Here is a 22,694-nt window from a genome sequence, read left to right on the forward strand (position 1 = left end):
GCAGAGGAGAGGTGAGGGGATGGAGGAGGAGAGGAGGGACAGGGTAGGAAGGGAAGGAAGGAAGAGTGTGGGTTCTTCATCATGCAGAGCGATGATGTGAACTCCCTGGTGATGTTGCACAAAGCACTAGAAATGGCACTTTGATGTGAAGAAATCAGACCTACTGTCCTCTTTGGACAGCAACACCCACACAAATACACACCTCCACAGCCCTGCTGACACGAAAACACACAACCAGCCACTCGGAGGTGAGGTCATCGCTGAGTCAGGCCTTACAGGGAAGCAGACAGCACTCACGGAGATTACTGTGGCCGCATGACTAACTAACCACACACACACATAGACACGCACAGGGCTTCTTCTTCTACATGTACGTGGAGGATGTTTCTCAACAGGATTACTGTGAACAACAGATGCACAGTTACAGTGAACAAGAGGTGGAAAACTCTGGTTTTGGTTTGTCTTTAACAGTGCATATGCTGTTTGAGGCGTGTTTGTTAAAGAGGCCAAGGAACTGTTGAGAGAAAAGACAACTTTTGCAGGAGTTATGAGACCCGTCAGGTGGAGAGACAACAGAGCCTTTGATTCGACCGCACACGGTTGAAAAAAGAAGTGCCTGTGGCGCTACTGCAGGGAAGATGCGGGAGAAACATATGAGGGGGCATTTAAGCAACGGCAGCCCGTGTGACCGAGAGCATCTGCAGGCAGTTCATTTGTGTGTCTGGAAGTATACACATCAGTCTGTCAGTCATGCTGGGGGTTAATCACTACACAGTGGGGTCAGCTGAGGTTGTGACCCTCTCATGTCTTGGCTAAACCCCTCAGGCACTAGCACAGGCTTTTACTTTTACGGGACTAGTTCCAGTCCTAACTTCTCAACTTAACCTCTGTTTACCTTCAGCTTTTGAAAAATGTCTTTTATAAGAAAATCATCAAGGCTTTCTTCATTTCTTAAGGCTGACTTTACAGATGGAATGCATTTGCAAGAGTGAACATTAAATGTGGTATGCGCATTATATTATATTACATATTACTTGCTACCATGCAGAGACATAGGTAAGCATTATTAGGTAGTTTCCAAGTGTTTCCTAATTGATTGCCTGTGTGCTAATGACGTGTGTCCATGTTTTTAATCCTGATTCCCATCCACACGCCTGAAATGTGTCTCTTTAAGTGTCTTGAAAATGTGTCCCTTTCTGCTACATAATCAGAACTGCTTTGGATTATGCCTGTAACCAAACAGCACGTTCTCTTTGAGGTAATAAAATCTATCCTTTTTTTTTACCCACAGGGTTTCTAAGGCAAAGCACCTTTTTTGTGGTATGCTTAAATGAATCATTGCATAAGTTTATGCAGAGCACTGAAGTTGTGCTTGCTTTAGCTGACTGGCATCAGCTGATTCATTGATGCTTTACCTTTAGTGGTTCAGTCATCAGCTGCTTGGCCACCAGCTGACTAAAAACATTCAATCATATTCATAGAGGTGTACAGTATCTTACAACCTACTACTCTCATTCTCCTATCCATTGGGCAGAGGTATGATCACAGTATCACATTTATGTAGTTTTTTTAAATGAAATTTAACAGTTTTTATTGCCTATTTGTGAATGGGTTGTACACTCACTTCGCCTGCTTTTTTGTTTGCTTGTAACAGACACTATGCTGCCAATCCATTGGTTTACGTAGGCTGTGATGCTCATGTGTGCTCCCAAGCCTCTTGCCTACTGATTCTGAACTCTATGGCCTACACCGCAACAACACCACAGCAAACAAAATGGAATCTGCGAACACCAAAGAACGACTAGCTCCCAGCACAACACAGACTGAAACGCAAACTGTAGACCGTCAGGCCAAACAAGAATCAAATCGATGTTGAGCGGAAACAAGGTCAACATATGGGCCTATGCTTTATTTTGGACATATTCCCAGCCCAGAGATGGCTTTCATCCCACTGGACAGGTAAACTAACATTACTGCAAAGCATGTTGTAGCTTGCCAGCTAAATCCAACCAGTTGCTAACGCTATCCATTGCAAAACGCTATAGTTGTAATGGATGTACCGGTATTATGTTAAAGTGTTGATTTTAGCCAGCAAGAAATAGTAAATGCTCTGTACTTGTATAGTGCCTTTCTATTCTTTTTGACCACTGAGCCTAAGTGCTCAAACAGAAACTAACATTCACACACTGGCAGAACAGCCAATAGAGGAAATTCAGGGTTCAGTATCTGGCCCAAGGACACTTCGACATGCAGCCTGGAGGAGCCGAGCATTAAACTGCCGCCCTTCCACTTAACGGGTAACCCACTCTATCTCCTGAGCCACAGCCTCCCCATATAATGGTATCAAGCAAACGTGTTTCTAAAACCAATTGTAGAAACCGGCGTTTTTTGCTTTGTAACGTTCAATTTAGATTTATTGTCATTTTACCTCAGGTACACAGCTTCTTCTCCAGTTTCAGTCGCTGTAACTGACGTGGCCCATATAATATCCAACAATGCAATATAATGGTGCAGGACAACAACATCCCAGTTGAAGACCCATTCGCTATAGATACGTTACTACTTAGGTTACAATGATTTTACTGTTATGCTAAGGAGTAGCAATCTCATTTATAATATTTGGTTACCATCCAGTACATTTGAGCTATTCTCACATTGCTGAGCATCCCATGAAAGATCCACAAATAGTTACTGAAAAGCCTGGAGGCGAGCTTAAAGCGACGTATCATATCGGCAACATGCAGTTAATGTAAGGGTATCATGCAACGAGCATGGATCAGTTCAACATAAAGATGATAAAAATACTACTGTAACGATGTGGGTGAGTTTAATTGCGTTTCCAGCATTTTGTGTGATGCTGTCTCAGTGTGTCTGTCTCTGTTTAGGCTCGCTCATGACTTTGGTTGTAATCTGAAAACTCACTGCTAGAGACCACTGAAAACTACACATGACCCCTTTAATATGTTACAGGGTGTGAGACTTGCAGACGCTGATTCAGTGAAAGGAGTAACTGGAAGTCGCACCCAGGATACATGGAAGGCATCATGAGGATAGGAGACCAGGATAGAATGGTCTAAAATGCGATCTTTGAGAACAACGTGCTGGAGTGGATGGTGTCACAGGTGTGTCTTATGTCAGGTGTGTCTGTGATTTATCACCTCACCATCCACCTTCCTTACTGTCAAGGTTGAAAAAGGGGTAGTCTGTACGTGTCTTCTCCGCCTTTCTGCTACAGTGTATCCATCTATTTACTAACTATGCCCACAAATAAAAGTTTACAGTGAATTTTCTTAAATTAAAGAACCTAAACATATGCACAGCAGCATTACCAATGCTTTAATTGGCTAGGGCTTCAGCTCACTTATTCACATCACTGTACATCAGACACTGAGTTGCAATGGGAAATGCAGAAAGTTTTTTGTTCCAACTTTCCTTTAAAAAAACATTGAACAATAGTCCGGAGAGCCATGAGTGGACTGCCATAGGAGTCTAAACCTCCTACTATCTCATCAAAGTTCCTGCTGTTTTTGCTGTTCAACAAAAACCTTCCTCACTCCTCAGAGGACTGCTGAGGCTTCTCTCTGGAGGGAAGAACTCGTTTGTGTGTCCTTAGCGAAGGGCAGAACCACAGCGCTGCTGAGCTACAGAGAAACCCTGCCGCGTAAGCTCCCAGCTCCAAGATCAGCCTCACAGCAGTCTCGTCTGAGCACACCAGCACCAGGTCACTGTTGTCTTTTTAAGAGTAAAGACAGTACAGCCTGCAAATAAAATGGAGGGATTTCATGTGATGTATTCGAGGTTCTCAGTTTTCCATTGCTTTTGTAGCTGCGCAAAATTAGTTAAGTCTGCACTGCCTTTGAACTAAACATGGTGTCATTGATATATCCTGTAGATATATATAATAATAATAATAATAATGATAAGATAATAACGTAAAATAGATAGTTACCTTGTTAGCTATAGCAAACCATATCAGCTAGCCATTATGATACAGTATTTTTGTTGACACCTTTGACTTTTACAGGGAACTGTAGTGAACTGAAGAGTATGTCCGCATTAAGACAGTTTCAGCTCTGCGTCCATATTAAATTTGCATCACCAAAAAGCTGCTTTTCCTAAATTCCAGAGTGTCTAAATCTGAAAACACCGGCTTGGTGTTTAAATGTGTGCCAAAGGAAAACTGAGCGTTTGCAAAAACAATGATGTAAACCAGCCCAGTGAAGGTCTGGGGCTATGAGGCAGCGAAGTTAAGAACATTCTGCTGCCGCTAACTTTCACTAATTAAAACTAAAGAAATGACTGGTGGTTAAGAGGTAGTGTTTATGGGAATGCGATTAGATTAGTATTTTGTACACAAAATATAAAAATGGGAACAACTAAATTGTGTTTTCAATTCAGCCATATTACAACACAGTATACAGTAGGTGGTCACAGAGGGTAACGCCAATATAGTCGACTACACTGTTATCATTAACTTGTATTAATACTGATTTGGTCAGATGACGTCGTGATCATTAACAAAGTGGTCACCCAGGCTATCCCGAGATTTAGGCTTTCTATTGTTCAGGTGTTTCACTGTGGGCAGAGTTTTTTTATTAAAAACAACGGGAAAACAATGTTTTACATATTAGAAGGCTTAATGTAAACATATTCTTAGTGTTCTTTTAGTAGAGACAGGACTACGACTGTGGTTCCAAACCTTTAGCTTGGGAAAGCTTAATACAAAAGCCATATAACAGGTTACATGTCTGCTAGTTGTTGTTATAAAGTTTACAGTATTAGGCAATATAGTATGAAAAAAGCAAAAGCACAGAAAAAACACATTTTGTCTGGCAGAATTTTGTTTTTGTTTTTTTTTGCTAAACCTTTGATCATCAAGAACCCCCTTTTCTTTTTCTGGCCTGGATGTAACATATTTACACCTTAACATACACATACTAGGCCAATGAAGCCAATTCTGATTTAGCAATGATTGCACACATTTTAACTAAAGATCCTCCATGATTAAGAAACTAGTTGATTAACAAAGTAGGGTAGTACCTTATTACATTCAATTCAACTGTCATTAGCCTCAATTAAAGACAACTACAAGAACTGCATAAACTGATATTTAAAAATGCCCATTTAATGAGTAATCCTTGACATAACAATGCTAACATCTATAATCATTTATTATCTATTTGGCTTATCTATCGGTCTCCCGTATATGTAGGTCTACAGTGCACTACCTGTTACATCCTACTTAACTATCTTCCTTACGTCCTCCTAAGTAACCTTAGCTCACACCGACTCCAGTACAATACATGTTTGTCTGTTTTCTTTGCTCTGCTGAGATGATTTGTGGTATCTTGAGCTGTAATGAAGCCGTGATGTTTTTCTGAAAAAGCCACTGAGATAAGATCCTGTCCCCATCTGGGAAGGAGCCACCGAACTAGCATCAATAATTCATATCTTGGCCATTATGAGATATGAATTATGAGCCTGGGAATGCCTGATCTGGTAGCAGAGGACGGGGAGAAAGATAACGATTTGGTTAACACTTTTCATCTGAGCAGCCTGCTCTCCGGAAATTTCACGAAATGAGTGTTCGAAGGCAAATATGGGAGAAAGCAGTTGTTTGGATTCAACCAAAGTTACACTGTTGAACACTAAGTGCCTTGCTTGAGGGAATCTTAACACTTGCTGGGGGATAAGACAGCATAAATGAGTATACTTCGCCAGCTGAAATTTTACTAGCTGTGATCAATCAGTCACCCGGCATTTACAGCTTCTCGGGACTACTCGGCAACTGCTGCACAACACAGAACATCTGTCCCACCTTCGCTTGACATGGCTAAATTTGGCTAAATTTGATTATGTAATGACTGCGAAGGTGAAAGGGGCATATTTTCCATGCAAAACCCAGCAGGGGAACAATCTGAGCCAATGTTTCCTCTAGGCAATTTGCATCATTGTCGAACTGTTTAGGGAAACTACATCAAAAAAAAAGTATCCCAAGGGTCAAATAAGGCTACATGGGTATTGGTAATTGTGCCAATTTTCCCCAAACAAGACTATGAGGCTGCATGTCTGCAGCCGGCTCTGTGAGGCTGTACTCAGGCAGAGTGGTGGCAGATAACAAGTACAGCTGAGGCTAAGGGAAATGCCATTAGGTCTGCAGGTCATTAACCAAAGTATTGGACAAAATATTGTATAAACTTATTAACTTGGGACCTGATGACGGCACTAGAGCAAATATTAAGGGATAACGATTCATCCTGTGGGGAACATGGATATTTGTACCAGGTTTCATAGCAATCCATCCAACATTTCACTTATCAGTCATTAGCATGCATTAGATTAGATCCAACTTTATTGTCATTATGAGGAGTACGGGTACAGAGCTAAGATAGTATCTAACCAGAAATGCAGGAATATAGTGTTTTATACAGAGTGCAGGAAGTAAGTACTACAGTGTAAGTTATGCTATATCTTACAATATGTACAGTGGAGTTACAATATACAAATATTATACAGTAGGCTATATGTGAAATTATAAACTGTATAGAGGAGAAGTGGACAGAGTTAGAGAGAGAGTGCAAATGTAAGGTGGTATACAGTATGAACAGCATCTATGCATTTGGTTAAGTATGCAGAGTATACACAGTTAGTTATATCTACAGTTGGGAACCAGGGAACTATTATTAATGTCAATCATATATACCAATCCATCATATGTTGAGACATTTCATTGTATACTTCATCCTCTGGGGTCCACACAATTCATCGAATAGCAGACATTTCAACCTAGACCAAAGTGGTGGACCGACAACCAACTGACATCTCCATCGATGCCACCGCTAAAGATCAACAGATGAAACCTGGTTTTAGACTGAGCGTTTACAACAAATAACATAAAAACTTTTATGAGCATATTAGGCTGAAGTTGGTAGTGGTGAGAAGCAAAATTTCAAATACTTTAAAGTCAACACACAAACGCAACATCAACCCACAATGAGAGACATTTCTCCGCATGTATCTCAACAACATCACACCCTCTGGTCAAAATGAAATCCCCCTTTAGGTGCCCACCGCTCAGACAAAGCTATTGAAATTTGCAAGAGCGCCTCTGGCTCCAAAAGCTGCTCCACTACAGCCAGTCCTCAGCGGAGCTGATACCAGGGCCAGAGAAACAGGCATCCTGGGCGGGCTCGGCTCCAAAACACTGGGCGTACGGCCTGTACTGGAGCCTCTGTGCCCACTCACTGGTTTACTGCCATGTCAGTGAGAAGAAAGGAGGGGGAGGAGGAAGGGAGCGGATTAAAAAGGGGGAATGCATGGGGAGAGGATGGAGAGATGAAGAAAGGGATGAAGCTGCTTAATAGAGAATAACATAACTAGGGTGAAATCAGTGCTGTGGAAATGAAAAGCAAACATGTAAAACAAAAACGCACACACCAATAATTAGCTACTGGGCGAGCTGTGTGGAGGTTGCTGACAGTGTAGAACATGAGGACACCACACCAGTGAAAACACACCGTGGACACACACACAGTCAGTAACAACAGTAATAGCTGTGGAGGGGACACTTGACATGTCTTTGTACACCCTCACACACCATGACAGCCACACACAGGAGTGTTTTATGTGTTTAAGTCCAGAGTCCAGTTTGTTAGGTCATTTTATACCTGCAAAACAGGGTGTTTTCAGGTATGTACCCTGCCAGGCCTTTGTCATCATATCTGGACCCAATTCACCCAGACTTGTTGGGTTTTGAAGCACCAGCTGACTAGTCTCCCCCACCTTATGCACAGCAGCTTATAGTTCATGTAGCCTACTACCTGCACCAGACCCCTGGCTTAGCCTACCTGGATTGCCGCAGTCCGCGCACGTTTCGTTGCCCGGTCTCGCCAGCACGTCTTGCAGGAGCCGGTTGTTCCCCTCCGGTTCCAGCGCCATGGTGAGTTTATCCGTCCAGCCTCACCGCGGTGGGAAGAATCCTGCCCAAGAACATCCGACAGACAGACAGCCCGATCACCTGTCACCTCCGATCTGAAGTGGAGAAGAAAGACTGGAGAGGGAGAAGACCGGACGATCTGAGCCGATTGCAAGGGAAACCTCTCTCTCTCTCTGTTTCTCTCTCTCTCCCTCACTGCTTCCTCTATTACCGAGTCTCACTGACTGCATAATAATCAAGCCTATATGTTACCATCACCACCTCCTCCTCTGCCTGCCTGCCTCCCTGTCTGTCTCCTCGCCCCTCTATTCAATCTTATATGTTATGAAAGTGAGACATCCAGCGGTGGACAACCAGAACACATTTAATTGCGACTCCTAAAACTGTACCACTCTTAGAAAAGTCCGCCATTCCATCTAATAACACAATACTCACACTTAACATAATTAAAATCCACATGCAGGAACCGTGCTAAAACTAGTAGTGTTCATTTGTAGGCCATAGCCCCGTCGGTGCAATTAAACGTGCTTTAGGTCACTCTAATAATAAAACAACGTATATAAAAACAAGACATGTAGCCTATATGAAAGGAATAAGATTTAATCTTAGTGCAATAAAATAACCATTTTTACAGTATTTTTGTCTTGTATCAATAGCTTTATCTTTATTAAAAACCTTTATTTGTGGTAGGCCTATTCCCCTATTGATAGGGCTGCAATTCACAAGCATTTTTTAATAACATGACATTATTATATTGTGATTTATATCATATTTATACTGTGTAATATAATGTTTACATAGGAATTACAGGCCATTTTTCCATGTTGTGTCATACCTTGCGTTTTTAGCAGGTTTAGGTGTTTTTTTCTCATCAGACTGTGCGATTAAAACGTTATTAGTATATATTTTAAAAAATCCGATTTAACTGTTATGACTCATTTCTGATGGCGGTACAATACTTTCTATGTTAAAAAAACAACAACAAAAAAACAACACAACTTAAACGAAAATGCGATCGATCATCAATGCGATTCAATAGACTACTAATGTCTGTCTGCTGAGACGGCGCTGAAAAATACGTCATATCTACGCGACAGGGTCGCGTACGGCGGCTGTTGTTGTCGCTTTCGCATTTTATGGAAAAAGTCCCACAGCTTTTAGAAACAGGCTGTTTAACCCCAGACAAACATGTCCACAGCTATGAACTTCGGGTCGAAGAGTTTTACGCCCCGGCCTCCTGAAAAAGGCTCCTTCCCTCTGGACCACTTCGGTAAGAGAAGACAAGTCATCCTGAACTCACGCCATTTCTCCTGCATGTTCAGCAACATCTATATGTTTGAGTTATTTATTTATTTATTTTTAGTTGTAAGTGCATTTAAGCAGAGGCAGGCACTGCAGTCTGCGGTCTCTGGACACACCCAGCTGGTCTTAAACTCTTAAATCAGACCCTCTCGTCTTTCTGCAGCTTTCTAAATTAGTCATTTTTGTTTAATTTAATCTAGAGATGATGGCTAATTTAGAGAATTGTTTTCTTGATAGTTAAATTACTTTGGATTGGTGTGATTTTGTACTTTGTTTACGTTTTCATTCAAAACCATGTCTTTAGAGGTTTCTTTTGTTGTAGAGAGTGAGCAGGGAGACATACCTGGACACATGCATAATATTGTTTTCATCCAGATGGTCAGACGATTGTTGGAGGATTCTGGGAAAACACTTCAGAACAGCAGGAAGTGTTATTTAATGCCCTCCCCAAGGGTTTTCTAAGATTGATGGTTATTAAATTTTTAGCAGAACTGGTGCTCAGCTCTGTGACTTGAATGTAATAATAATACACAAGAGACAGAGAGTCTGGCTAAGCTGACGCATGCTACCGTTTCCCAATTTAACAATCTGTGTGAAACCACGCACAGTCCAATAAACTTTGAATTACATCTCCCAGTGGACTCACAGCCCTGCTCCTGTTAACAGTTCGTCTTTATTACATTAAGGAAAGAACACTTTTATGTGCCCAAATTGGCTCAAACTGACACGTTGAAGAAATAGCTTGAGTCTTGTGTTGTGACATCCATCCATCGTCAACCGCTCATCCTGCGTACAGGGTCGCGGGGGGCTGGAGCCAATCCCAGTTTACAGTGGGCGAAAGGCGGGGTACACCCTGGACAGGTGGCCAGTCTATCGCAGGAAGCTGTGACATATCTGAGCATTAACCTCCATGGCTGGACCTTCATGTATCTTATTTATATTTCAGGAGAGTGTAAAGCCTTCAAGGAGACGTTTATGAAATGCCTGAGAGACAACAGCTTCGACAACTCCAAGTGCCGACTGCAGTCCAAAGGCTACCTGGAGTGCCGCATGGACCAGTAAGAAACCTAATTTAAATAATACAGCCTGCGTTTCTCATGATCATTACATCTGGTCACATTTTTCATCAGACCTGAATCGTTTTCCTTCGTTACCTTGTGTATTTCCAGTCAGCTGATGGCCAAGGAGCCTCTGGAGAAACTGGGATTCAAGGACCTGATGGATCCTCCTCCCGGCCAGGCAGACAGAGACACTAAACCCTGACAACGCAAGTCCTACAAAAGCATGTTGAGGACAAAGGCCTCTGTGAGTGTGACGGAGAGAAGACGGGCCTCAAGGACTTTGAGAATGTGGGCCTTGAGATTGAGGACATTGTGGTTTGCATTGTGGCCTCAGTTTGAGGTTAAGGAGTACAAAATAATTTTATCAACCCTTTGTGTACATAACATAAAATGAATAATATATGGAAATGTTGTTTTGGCAATAAATCTTTTGTATTTAAATTAAACCGTGTGTGCTGATTGACATTAGATTGATTTATTCTTCTCAGCTGCTGGAAGCTCAACACTAAACAGTGTGGATGCAGTAAAACTCTAGCTCCTGACCTGTCAGTAACACTAAACACTAGATAACTGTGACTCAATTGTGTTGCAAAGCAGTTGATCGTCTAATGGCGACATCTGCTGGCCGATTATTGCTATTGAGTTACTTACTTTATTAAAAACACTTCAATGAAAATAACATTTCCTTCATGTTCTAATCCTGTGTCCCAGTGTTAATTATCTCTTCATACAAGTGTGTCAAAGAAATAGTGATTTTAGTATTTTTATATCAAAATTCATCTCTTGCTGTAAAACATTGCAATATTTTTGATGACTCATCTTGAACTCAGGCGGACATAAATGTATCCAATCAAATGTAATTTGGTGTGACTAATATACCTACCTACCACAGTAAACCCCAGTAGTGTTCATAGTTATTAATGAACGTGTGCATATCTCACTTGGTAGAAATACATTTTTCTAGACATTAAGGCTTCATTTGGTAGGATGGCCTGCTCTGGCCACCCGTATCTGTACACCTTTATACATAAGGAAATTCTTGGTCTATGTGTGCTTATCACGCAGAGAAGTGCGGGGCAATACTCATTGCGTTCTCAGGACTTCTTTATGCTTTCTGTTCCAAAGACCCGCATGTAAATTGGAAAAAGGACATTTGTGTATTCTGCAGACTTTGCGTGAAATACGTTGCAAAAGGACTTGAATCTCAATTAATTAATCTTTTTAAATGCTTTTAAATCCAAAATGAAAGAATTAGAGGTAGGTTCCTTAATTTGTTAATTGTGAAGCTGTTTCAAAAGTACTCTTGAAATGTGAGCTCGCTATGCGTGTCTCTCCTTCAGGGTTATCTGATCGATGTGTTTTTTTCATTTTTTTTATGCTTCTGCCTGTCTTGGCCAGGCCAGCTTTAAAGAGAGACTCTCAATCTAAGTGGGACTCTCCTGGTTGAAGAACTAATAATAATAATATTTTGCAAGGTTTGTGTAAATGCATATGTTAGACTGGGTCAAAAGTATTATTTTAGTTTAAAAGAGTATTACAAAGACATAGTTAATATCATGATATTTATTAAAAACAAAGTATATTGAGCTGAAAATTGAAACTAAAAATCGGAGTTGTAAATTAAGAATAAAGCAAAACAATTGTTAAATGTGAAGATTTCTGCTTGGAAGATCATGATGTGTCAACTTCATCTTGGCTGTTGAAGGCCTTTCAGAGGTCATAGCAACACATTCCTCTCTGTGGAGAAAAACAAGTTTGGTTCATCTGTGGAAAATTAAAGGAATTCATATTACACCCATCACTAAGGGTATTTATCATATGGAACTAAAAGAAAATGTGTGCTTATTACTGTTTCTACCTTGGAGTGTGTCTTCCAAACTTACTTTTTGTAACTTTTGGAATCTTCTTTTGAGCCACCTGGCTGTGGGATCCACACACTGGTGTGTTTTGTTCACCGTAGTAAAGCTGTAGTTGCAAAGACAAATTTAAATTCCATTCTTCTTGAACAAAACAAAAATAAAGTAAAACAATCATGTGATGCAATGACAGTCTGTCAAGAGCGGCATTGTTAAAGGGTCATTTTACATATGCATACCATTATTACCCACCATAGTTCCCACAGCTTAGAACCCAGACCCATGCTTTTGCTTCATAAAATCCTATCTGACTGCATGATAATACCAACATGTCTTGCTGTCTAAAATAACAAAATAGGTTGTTTGTTACTGTCTTTCAAAATAATCCATACAGCTGCAAATAGTCACACTTCACAAAACAACTAAACTTCAGTGTTTCCCCTAGGATGGACCCCAACACAACATGTCTAACCCTGTTAATATGTCCTCAGAATCATTGTTCTGTCTTTAAAGTCAAGAAAGACAGTGCTGGATTCATGTTGCTGAAAGTATTTCTGATCTGCTTCTGCCTTGGAGACTGTGTGCCTGTAAGTAATGTGTAAATCACTTGCATTTGTAAGGTATGTTATGTTAGAAACGTTTTTATACTTTGGTAAAAACATGTGCTCTGTTAGCTAGCAGCACAGCAGTAGCTAGCCTGTTCTTTAATTGTTTTGTGACTTGTAGATGTTGTGGTAGGTGAACTATGCTACATCGCTTGTTGTATACAGTAGGCTACAGTGCGGGTTTTACACTTTGATAGGGATTGTGTAGTAACTGTATGCATATGTAGTATGTATAGTGATATATATACTTATTCTGTAATGTTTCAGTTTTACAAAACAAACCAAAAAAAAAAAACTTAAGTAAAACACAAGAAAAGTCAAGCCTTGTTTTTTGGTGGACTGTTGAATGTTAACTGGCTATGTAGCTTTGCTCAAGAGATCGCATTGCAAGGGCAGCACAATCAATATAGATATGACTGTTCATGTTTGCCTTTTGTGTCTTCATTTTACAGCTTTTGACATTTATCTGTAGACATTAATATAAAAAATAGGCAACATGAGAAACCTCCTCCCTTCTGAGGTGCATTTTATTTGCACATTATAATCCAAAAAGAAACGTCTCTTCATTTGCTTAAAAGGACTAGTTTGCATCACTAGTTAGCTTTACTAACCTCAGCTCCTCCAGTCACCTCCGTCCTTTCTTTTCCAAAACCACTTTTTCAGGCTGAAAACTGAAAAATAATTGAATCAGTCTGTACAGGACAGAGCTGCAGGCTATGTCAGTTTAGTCGAAGTTTGTACCTGATGTTCTCAACATTAGACAAGTAGGCAGTAATAAAATACAGCTTCCAGTTTCTATAAATTGAGCTAACGTTAAGTTACATAGCAGCTATGTAGCTGCTGTAGAAGCTGCTAGAAGCTGCTCAGCTGCGCGGTCTGAAGGGGAGATGTTAGCTAACTTAGCGCTAACCGGCTTCACTTTTCCAGCAGGTGGGAAACAACAGATTTTTCTTGGTCTTGAGAAGCCGACACACTGTAACAGACACCGTACATTTACTGCCAGAATATTTTCCTCCGCTCACGTTCACTGTCACTTTCTGCCGCTCTGACAATCAAACACTCGCTGCGCGCCTCCTGATTCAGATTCCATCTGTCACGTATGTTCTGCATAGAACGAGGAGACGAAGCGAGTCGAGCATTGACTGATGCCGTGCTGCACAGTGTGCGAGTGAAAACATTTGTAGCGCATAGTTTAATGATCGTGAGTCATTTTAGTAGCGGTGGTTGTGATTCAGCAGTGGCGCACCGCCGCTACCTGAATGCATATAGTGGATACACTGCACTTTACGTAAAATCTTTTGGCAACTTTAAACTGCGTCATAGTCAGTCATTGTTTAAAGAAACCAACGCTGAAGGGCAGTGTTTGTTTCAAAGCTCTCTCTCTCACACACATTCTTCCTGGTTTGTCTGCTCATGATCAGCTTTACTTGACAGACAAAAAAACAGGGTTGTGTTGGAGTTAATCCTCTGTCTTACATGTGTGCATGTATTTTACAATGAGGAAATGTGGTTTCATTCTGTTCAAAGTAGCACAAGTAACAAGTAACATTACATTTGTCACAATCCTGTCTGTGTGTCTTGTTGGGGAGTCTGGGTTTTGGTTCTATGTCTTTGTTCATGTGCCTTAGTTCATGTCTTAGTATTTACTTCTAGTTCTTTGTCTGCATTATTTTAGTTTAGTTACACTTGTTTAGGTTTTGTCTGTTATGATTCCTGTGTAGTATCTGCCTGCCTGTCTCTGTTTTCAGAATCAGAATCGGGTTTATTGCCAGGTACATTTTCACATACGGAATTTGCCTTGGTATGAATTGGTGCTTACAGTACACATAACATAAATAGTAATAATATATAAAAAGTAAGGAGATCAGAAAAAAATTACAAGTATACAAAAAATATAAAAAGATACAATAATACTATAATACAATGCTGACAAGTATGTGCAAAAGTTGTCAACATGAGCATAAAGCCCAGTTGAGCGTTGTTGTAAAGTGTGGGGTCAGGAGAGTGTATGAGTGTGTGCGAGTTTGGGGAGGGGGGTATGAGAGTCACTGGCAGTGGGGACCAGGGCCTTGTTGAGGAAGCCCACTGCCATCGGAAAGAAACTGTTCTTGTGGCGAGAGGTTTTGGTCCTGATGGACTACAGCCTCCTGCCAGAGGGGAGAGTCTGAAACAGTTTGCGTCCAGGGTGTGAGGGGTCAGCTGGAATCTTTCCTGCATGCCTCAGAGTCCTCGAGGAGTCAACACAAGGCGCTTAAAGGACTTCATAACCACAGTCTCGTTAGTCCTGATTCGTCTCACCTTTGTTTCTCTCGCCTGCTTGTCAGTCCCTGCTGTTAAATGTTTGCTGTTTCTGTTCAGTCTCTGTCCGGTCATTGCAGTGTGTTGTGGTTGCTGTTTGTCTTGCCTGCCTGCCTGCCTGCCTGCCTGCCTGTACTTTGTTTGTTCTGTGGATTAAGGATCACACTCGTTTTACATTTTCTGTTTGTATTTGGCTTATTTATTTGGTTTACATTGGACTCAGCCACTGTACGTGTAAGTGTGCGTGCTTTTAGTTTGCCTTTATAAATCACTGAACTGAACCTGTCAGCCTTGTGTCCTGCATTTGGGTCGTCCAACCTGCTCAACTCTACAAACCTGCGACAACATTAGTAAGACTGCGAGAGGAAAGACATTCTTCAGGTCCGAGTGGAAACTGTGATTTAGTGGATCAACGTTTTTCAGAACACAGATCAGAGGCCTGTACCACGATGCAGGATTTGAGTTTATCCAGATAACTTCGGGGTTAACTCCGGGTTTTCAGTACTACGAAGGTGTTTCACTTCTTACCGGGGTAGATCTCCATGGTAACTTAAATGCTGAACGGCTAACTGCTCCGGAGCAGGTTATGTTCCAGATAAGAGATCAACTCTGTGAAAACGCCGCCTACTGACCAATCAGCTCTCTTGGAAAATTATATCACCATCTGTAGGAAATCCCATAGACTGTTTTAGCCAATAGGCTGCTTTATGTTTGCAGCGGTGATGTGGAGAAACTCTTGACTATAGCGATATCATCCTACAGCGACTGATTAAAAGCCTCAGGCTATTGTTGCCTACAGGTTTTTACAGTACAGCAAGATAAGCCTACTTACTGCTTTGAAATGTGTTTAATATCTTTTATTTGCTCCCAGTTCGTTTAAAATAAATGGGTTTTATTTGTCTTATGTGAGGCTGAATATTATAAGCAGTTTGGTAGGGATATTGAAATACTAAATTTTAATATGAAAGTAGGCTATCTATTTTAGGTTAATATAGCTTTCTAAGGTCTACTACAGAGACCGTAGTCATGTTCCTCCCCACCAAAAGGTGGGACAGTGAGTTTTCAGTAGCCTAAATGTTGGGATTGTCTTTCAACCACTAGCCTATCTGAGCACATTTTATGGCATGAATGGAGTTTTCATTTCATTGCTTTATGAAGTTAATTTAGAATAATGTTTGGACACTTTTGAGTGTGTTAAATAAATTACTCTCAGATTTGAAGTGACAAGTTTTTTAAAGTGAGGTGGAACGACCACTGATTCAGTGCCCGAGTCTTTTAATGTGGAGACGCTGACACACAGCCGAGCTGAAATAATAAGGCTGATATTTTCATACAGCTCATAAGAACACTTTAAATCAATGCAATATTATGCCTACGCCTGTTTATTTAGGCATTCACACTGTCTGCGATTTTCTGTCTCCCTGCATGTGTCAGATGCAGGCGTGCTACTGTCGTATTTCTGTAGTGTTACAGTTTAATATGACGCCCTGCTGACAGTGGACTTGTTCATGTCTGCGATTGGTCATCTGCTGCTAACACCGCCTCTTTTATGTAAACGCACTCCCGGCTGGATTGGGAAACCCTGGGTTGACTTACCGAGTTGATAACCAGCTTCGTGGTACCGCTTATCCGATCGCGATTGTTAGGGTTATTAAGCCAGATAACGAAAACATATCCTGGGTATGTTGAACTCGCTTCGTGGTACAGGCCCCTGGAAATGTGTTGTATTGCTGGATTTGTGTTTATTTGCTCCAACCAATGCACATCTAGCTTACTGATTCAACTCAGCCTCTGACAGAGCTCACCAAAAACCCAGCTTCCTACTGTTATTTCCCATCAGTCTCTCTTCATTTCCCTAAGATCTCTGTACATGTATGAAGCTGATTCATAAAGCCCAGGATAAGCCCAAGTTGAAACATTTTCAACTCAAGCAGCACGTCTCATCTAATCGTGCCATCCTGGGTGAATTCATTCCATTGACTTTGTATGTTATTGTACTACCTCTGAAATTAACCTTTAGTTCTGTCTGAATACACAAGTTCCTCAGTGATTTGAGTTGCTTAAGTTTTCACTCCAACTATGTGTGGAATGCTCTAAGCTAGAGACATTTCCTGCTGTCTTTATATTATTCAGTATGTTTAATGTGGATGTATTCAGATTCTTCCAAAAAGCATCTGTTTGTGATTTGATTTGAATATTTTGGATAATATAGCCTACTGAGCACTCCATCTTGTAAAGTAATCAAGAGGTCATCTCCAGTAACATTTAATAGTATTTGGAATGCTTAAGTCACTTTATGAAAATATCCTGCATCCAAAAGGTTCCTTAAAAGACTCAAAACCACACTCACCATACTCCAAACCTTACGGAGAAAGGCATTCTGGGTCCAGGTATTCTGAAAGACAGTTGTGGAGGCAGAAGATTTGTTGTAGAGGGAGTGTGTGCACTGGCAGATGAGATTAGTTGATTTGCAGGGCGTTGCTGCAAAGCTGCAGTGACGATGGCAAAAACATCTGGATTCACAGCCGGAGGCGCTAAAGACTCGAGCATAGCCAATTGCTGCTCCACCCTCAAATTCCAAATAATATCAGGCTAGAGTAGATTCTGATTATTTGTCTCACTATCAGTTATAATATAGTAAACATAATTTAAACTTGAGTTACACAACCAGTATATATAATACAGATTCTTGCGTGTTCCACTTGCTTATGGCTACAAGTGTTGTTCACAAGCTGACACGGGAGCTGTAAGTATAACTGGCTGGGCCCCTATCTGAGAATGAATGGATAATAAAGTGTGTTGGATGGATAGACAAGTGTGCACTAATGAGATTAAAGCTGTAAGGCCAACTGTTGTCTTCTCCTTTCTGTTATGAATGCAGCATAAACTGAAGGTAGCTAGCTAACCATGCTAGAAACCATGTTCAACACCTCAGTTTAGTCAGGTTTAGTGTTAGCATGCTAACATTAGCTAATTAGCATTAAAAATAGCCTAAAAGTACAGCTAAGGTTGATGGGAATTACTTTAGTTTTGCCGGTATTTGTTCATAAACCAAAGTATTAACCTGATGACCGTGCTAGATGTAAAATTAAGTGATTAAAAATATATTCTGTGGGGGGCATGACTGTGTTTATCCAATTACATGGCAATCTATCCAAAGTTGTTGAGATGTTTCACTCAAATCACAAAAGTGAATCTCACGATGACGAAGTCAGGGATCACCTGAGTCATTAGGATTCATCCTCTGGACCATGAATATCTATAGCAAATTTAAACGCAGTCCATACAATACATTGTTGAGATATTTTGCTTAAAACCAAAAATGTCAACTTCATGATGGCGCTAGAGGAAATGTCATAGCTTTACCAAACGCAGTAGGCTAATCTTTCTCTTCTGGGGACCATGAATTTCTATACAAAATGTCATGGCAATCTGTCCGATAATTGTTGAGATAAAGATGTCTGGACCAAAGTAGTGGACTGAGCGACACTGTCATCTCTAGAGCCATGCTGCTAATAAAAAGCAAATATGGACATTGTGGAAAGGATGTAAGAGTAATTTCTTTATTTCGTGGCTGTTTCTCAAGAAAAATGACCACAGGTTGGAAGACATAACTGACAAAGTTATTGTTTGGAGAAATTTTCATCACTATCATGGAGACCTCTTTTCATTTTTTAGTAAGAACATTTAAATTTTAAATTCATTCAATTCAGCATTTTCAAGGCTACTTGTCCCGTGATATAAACTGTAAATACCATGCAGCAACACCAAGACAACAATGGTTGAAACTCTTTAATAGTTTATTAGACAATGAAAATTCCTACAAAGACATCAGTAACATATTTAAATGTTTACAGAGAAATTTGATCTAAATTGTTAGAAAGAAAAAAAGAAAAAATTCTGGATAGGAGGTCATGATGCATTATTCGTTGTGATTGTCAAAGGTCTGTCAGATGATTTGGCAACATATTCCTCTCTGGGGAGAAGAAATTAAATTAAAAGTATGGCAGCAAATAAGAGAAATAATTCTTTGCATTTTAACAGCCACTGAATGATGAAATTTAAACACCACTAATTCATAGCACTTAAATATTTTACTCTGAAAACCATGTATCTGAAGTGATTTGTTCTGAATTCACCTCTTTGTAATTAAATAGGAAATATTATTCCATTGGTCAAATTCAAATCTAAAAATTCAAGTTGAAAAAATTCAGAAAGACCAAATCAAATTATATTAGTCAAATTCAGACCAGCCACGGCAGCTCACGTTTTTGCTCACCGCCCATGCAGGGCTCTCTGCCCTCTAGCCTTTACCGCATAGTACAGCTTTTGACACTTTACCCTGCTAAATCTCTGGAGAACCAGAGGAAGGGAGGGAAGTGCCTGTTCTCGGCTGTCTCGGCTAATTAAAATTGGCTGAACTTTTTCATTTGAATTTGACCTATTGAATCTGAGCAACCTGAATCCATTTTTTCTTTAATGTGTGGATCTGAATTTGAAGTCAAAACCTGGAATTCCTAAATATATCAAGAAAAAATAGAAGAAAACCCTTTAAATTATAGTGTGCAACACAGAGTGTAATTTTTCCCACTTTTTTTTTGGCTTAGATGGACACTTGTTTTCAGTTTAGCCGTATTAGCCCCTACCAAAAGTATTTCTAATACTGTCCATAACAACAATAAACGGCACTATGTGTAACAACAGTGTCATTCCAACTGTACCACTGCAGGCTGTTGAAGTCCCCTCTGTTGTACCCCATCCTGTAAGTTTATCTATATTACACACACGTTAACATATAGGCCTACAGTATGTTTTGACAATACTCTTTTTTTTTTTTTTTTTTTTTTTGACCTCTGTATTTCCAGTAAAGTAAAAACACAATGTACCCTGTAGCTATTAGGAACTATGTAATTTTTTTACATTAGGAACTATGTAAAAATCTTCATCATTTTTGTTACCCCTCCAATGTGGGTAAGTAGAACATAGTAATTTTAAAATAAATCACAGCATTTATAAAGTGCTACAGAACCCATTGTTACCCCCTAATTCCCCAGCTTACTTGCTTTAACCTCCAGAGTCTTTGTTGGAGCCACCAAGCTCTTGGGTCCACACACCATTCGTTATTTTCATTGGTAAGGCTGTAGGGTTGAAAAGACATGTAACAGACATGAACATGTGCTAGAGACTGATTGTTTTCAAATATGATCAATGTGCCTTACAGGGACGGACAGCACACCATAAATGCGAAAATGAAGCTTGTATGAGCAATTTTACTTACATGTAAGCCTTTATTTTGCAATGAGAAAAAGTATTTTTCTCCTGCAGGAAGCAGGCATTGACAGTTTTCTAATGGTGGCATTTGAGGTTTTCATGCAGCAATTGGGAATGACATGCCCTGGACTCCTGGGCCTAGGCCTGTAACACTGGGGCCGCACTGCAATGCATACACAACACAGAAAAATATTATTAAGCTTATGTACAGGAAACTATCTTACAGGCTGACTATTTAACCCCCCCCCCAAAAGTATTGAATTTTCAGTATATTAGCAATTACGATAGATAAAGCATGTTAATTAATGAACTTTAAGGTAATGCTAGGCAAATCTTGTTACTTTGGAGAGAGCCAGACTTGCTTATACCCTTTTTGTTTACATCTTGTTCTCTTTTAGTTCCTAAATGACTGAAATAGTTTGATTTCCCCCATGTGTATCTTTCCAAAGCAAAATAAAGTGCTCTTTTCCGTGTACATAGATACAAGGAATACAGTGGGAAAATCTTCCCCCTTTAACAAGTACATTGCAACTGCTGTGTTAGCCAGCACAGCATCTGTTCTTCATTTACATCAAAGATCTTTCCGTTAAGTATCACATGATAGAACTCCAATATGGAAAGAAAAAAAAAGATTTCTCTTTTAATGTTTAATACAAAATGAAAACCTCCTGTGGCAAAAAACATAAACTTTTAAGATGAATCCTCTTTATTTTAGTGTTGACAGGGAATCAATCTAATTTCTATACAATACAAATCAATACATTTTAAATACAACTGTTTAAGTTACCCTTCACAGACTCTAGAAGTAATTAGTAGTCACACACTCACCTTGTGCAAGAAGGAAAAGCAGCATGGTTAAACGCACACAAAGCCCATAGCGAAGGGAGAAAGGCATCCTGGGTCGCAATATGACAGTGTGTCTCTGTACAGTAGAGATCTGGTGATAGTGAATAATTAAGAGCCTTATTCTGGACACTCACTGCTCCAGTGCTTGTCAGTAAAGTTAACAGTGAAGCTCTGACTTGCAAGAAGAAATTTTGTTGTTATAAATGAGGTCAACACGCAGGAGCACACACCCCACTCTAGAGAAAGAAGACCACAGCTGTTGCAATGGGTCCACATATTTCCTCACTATAAGTTAACAAGTACTTGGCACAGGAATTGCCTTCTTAAGTTTCCTTAAGAAATACAGCTGTTTCTGTCTTTACCAGCGTGGAAATGTGAGATGACCATGACGTGATACTGATTCCAAGAAAACCTAAAACTATTCAGCTGCTCCACCTTAGTGCCATTGTCCACATCAGGGATTGATATTGAAGAAGAGGAAGAAGTAGCTTTGCAAATGTTGTAACTCATGCGGTATGTGTTGGCAAATGAGTGGTTAACTCCAAACTAACAGGCTGTGTAACATGTGTAACATTAAAATCTGTTGTGTAATTGACATTTTATTGTTCAATACAGTTCATATTGGATTAAATAATGCCATAGGCACATTGTGTTAAGAAAGTTGTTGTGTTTTTTCCCCCATTTCATTTTTGAGCTTCAGAGGGAGAGCGATAGGCTAGATATTGGGATTGTCTCCAGTTTTTATATGCTCAACTACTGCCGCTCTGTCTCTCCCACTTGCTAGTTGAGCCAGGACGAGGGGCCAGCTTTAAATGGTGTGTTTGCAAACATCAACCAACAAATGCTATTCATTCAACCTTCAAGGTTTAAGGTAAACATTTCAGTTAGTAGAACAATTAAACAGAAATTGGTGCCAGCGTAAAGACTTCTGCTTAGAGCGCCATGGTGCATCACCTTCATCTTGGCTGTTGAAGGTTTTTCACAGGACTGTGCAAAATATTCCATTCTGTGGAGAGAAACAGTTAATTCTTAGACAGTTTCCATATTATAGGAATTCAGATATCTTCTGTTTAAGCTGCTTTTGATTTATCAAATGCTAGAATTCCCAAATCCACAATAGGATGCAATAAAAAGTGTCAGACGTTTTAGTTGGGAGGTATGGTATGTTCCTCTAAACTGCATCTCATAATAATGTCAAATTAACAACAACATCAAAAATCATCGCAAACTAGATTTTCTAGATACATTTCCACTGTAAATTTCAGCCAAAGTGTTCTCTAGACTTACTTTCTTTAACTCCTGTCTTTTATGGAGCCAGCGGGCCCCTGGGTCCACACAAAAGGATTTCTTACTCACAGTCCAAAAACTGTAAGGTAGAAAAACACAAAATAAGTTTTTTTTTTTTTAATAAATAACCTATACAACAACCGCAGAAGCATAAAATAACAAACACTTTTGGAAATCCACTTATTTGCTTTCATGCTGCGTTACACAAGAAGATTGATACACCCCTCATGTC

General features: G+C 40.0%; 2 protein-coding genes and 2 long non-coding RNA genes across 5 annotated transcripts in view; 1 reads left to right on the forward strand and 3 right to left on the reverse strand.

Annotated features, from left to right (window-relative positions):
- LOC119916336 (arf-GAP with dual PH domain-containing protein 1) overlaps positions 1–8,123 on the reverse strand; it is a 29,920-nt gene extending 21,797 nt beyond the window's left edge. For both annotated transcript variants that reach the window (XM_038736319.1, XM_038736318.1), the window contains exon 1: positions 7,848–8,123. Coding sequence is in view for 1 of the 2 variants with exons in the window: in XM_038736318.1 (XP_038592246.1) it covers positions 7,848–7,938 (91 nt within the window). In the remaining variant the exon portion in view is untranslated. The remainder of the gene's footprint in view (positions 1–7,847) is intronic.
- An 894-nt stretch (positions 8,124–9,017) lies between these two features.
- On the forward strand, positions 9,018–11,076 carry LOC119916338 (cytochrome c oxidase assembly protein COX19-like). Its single transcript, XM_038736320.1, has 3 exons — positions 9,018–9,206; positions 10,185–10,296; positions 10,408–11,076. Exons 1-3 carry the CDS (start codon positions 9,125–9,127, stop codon positions 10,499–10,501), a joined length of 288 nt encoding a protein of 95 aa, XP_038592248.1. The 5' UTR covers positions 9,018–9,124; the 3' UTR covers positions 10,502–11,076.
- A 771-nt stretch (positions 11,077–11,847) lies between these two features.
- LOC119916261 lies at positions 11,848–13,421 on the reverse strand. The gene is made up of 3 exons (XR_005447082.1): positions 13,372–13,421; positions 12,183–12,264; positions 11,848–12,036 (listed from the first exon to the last, which is right to left on the reverse strand). It is a non-coding gene; the product is annotated as an uncharacterized LOC119916261 (long non-coding RNA).
- A 5,415-nt stretch (positions 13,422–18,836) lies between these two features.
- LOC119916144 lies at positions 18,837–20,403 on the reverse strand. The gene is made up of 3 exons (XR_005447073.1): positions 20,337–20,403; positions 20,118–20,196; positions 18,837–19,034 (listed from the first exon to the last, which is right to left on the reverse strand). It is a non-coding gene; the product is annotated as an uncharacterized LOC119916144 (long non-coding RNA).
- Between the last annotated feature and the right edge of the window lie 2,291 nt (positions 20,404–22,694).

Source organism: Micropterus salmoides, unplaced genomic scaffold (genome assembly GCF_014851395.1).
Source record: "Micropterus salmoides isolate LMB-PRFRI ecotype aquatic unplaced genomic scaffold, ASM1485139v1 Ms_hic_scaffold_21, whole genome shotgun sequence".
In the NCBI taxonomy this organism is placed as follows: domain Eukaryota; kingdom Metazoa; phylum Chordata; class Actinopteri; order Centrarchiformes; family Centrarchidae; genus Micropterus; species Micropterus salmoides.

Excerpts from the sequence above, each read along its gene's own strand:
- LOC119916338 (XM_038736320.1), top strand. The coding sequence starts at position 9,125 with ATGTCCACAGCTATGAACTTCGGGTCGAAGAGTTTTACGCCCCGGCCT. Across the intron at positions 9,207-10,184 it reads CTTCCCTCTGGACCACTTCG|GAGAGTGTAAAGCCTTCAAG; the intron begins GTAAGAGAAGAC and ends TTTATATTTCAG. Across the intron at positions 10,297-10,407 it reads CTGGAGTGCCGCATGGACCA|TCAGCTGATGGCCAAGGAGC; the intron begins GTAAGAAACCTA and ends GTGTATTTCCAG.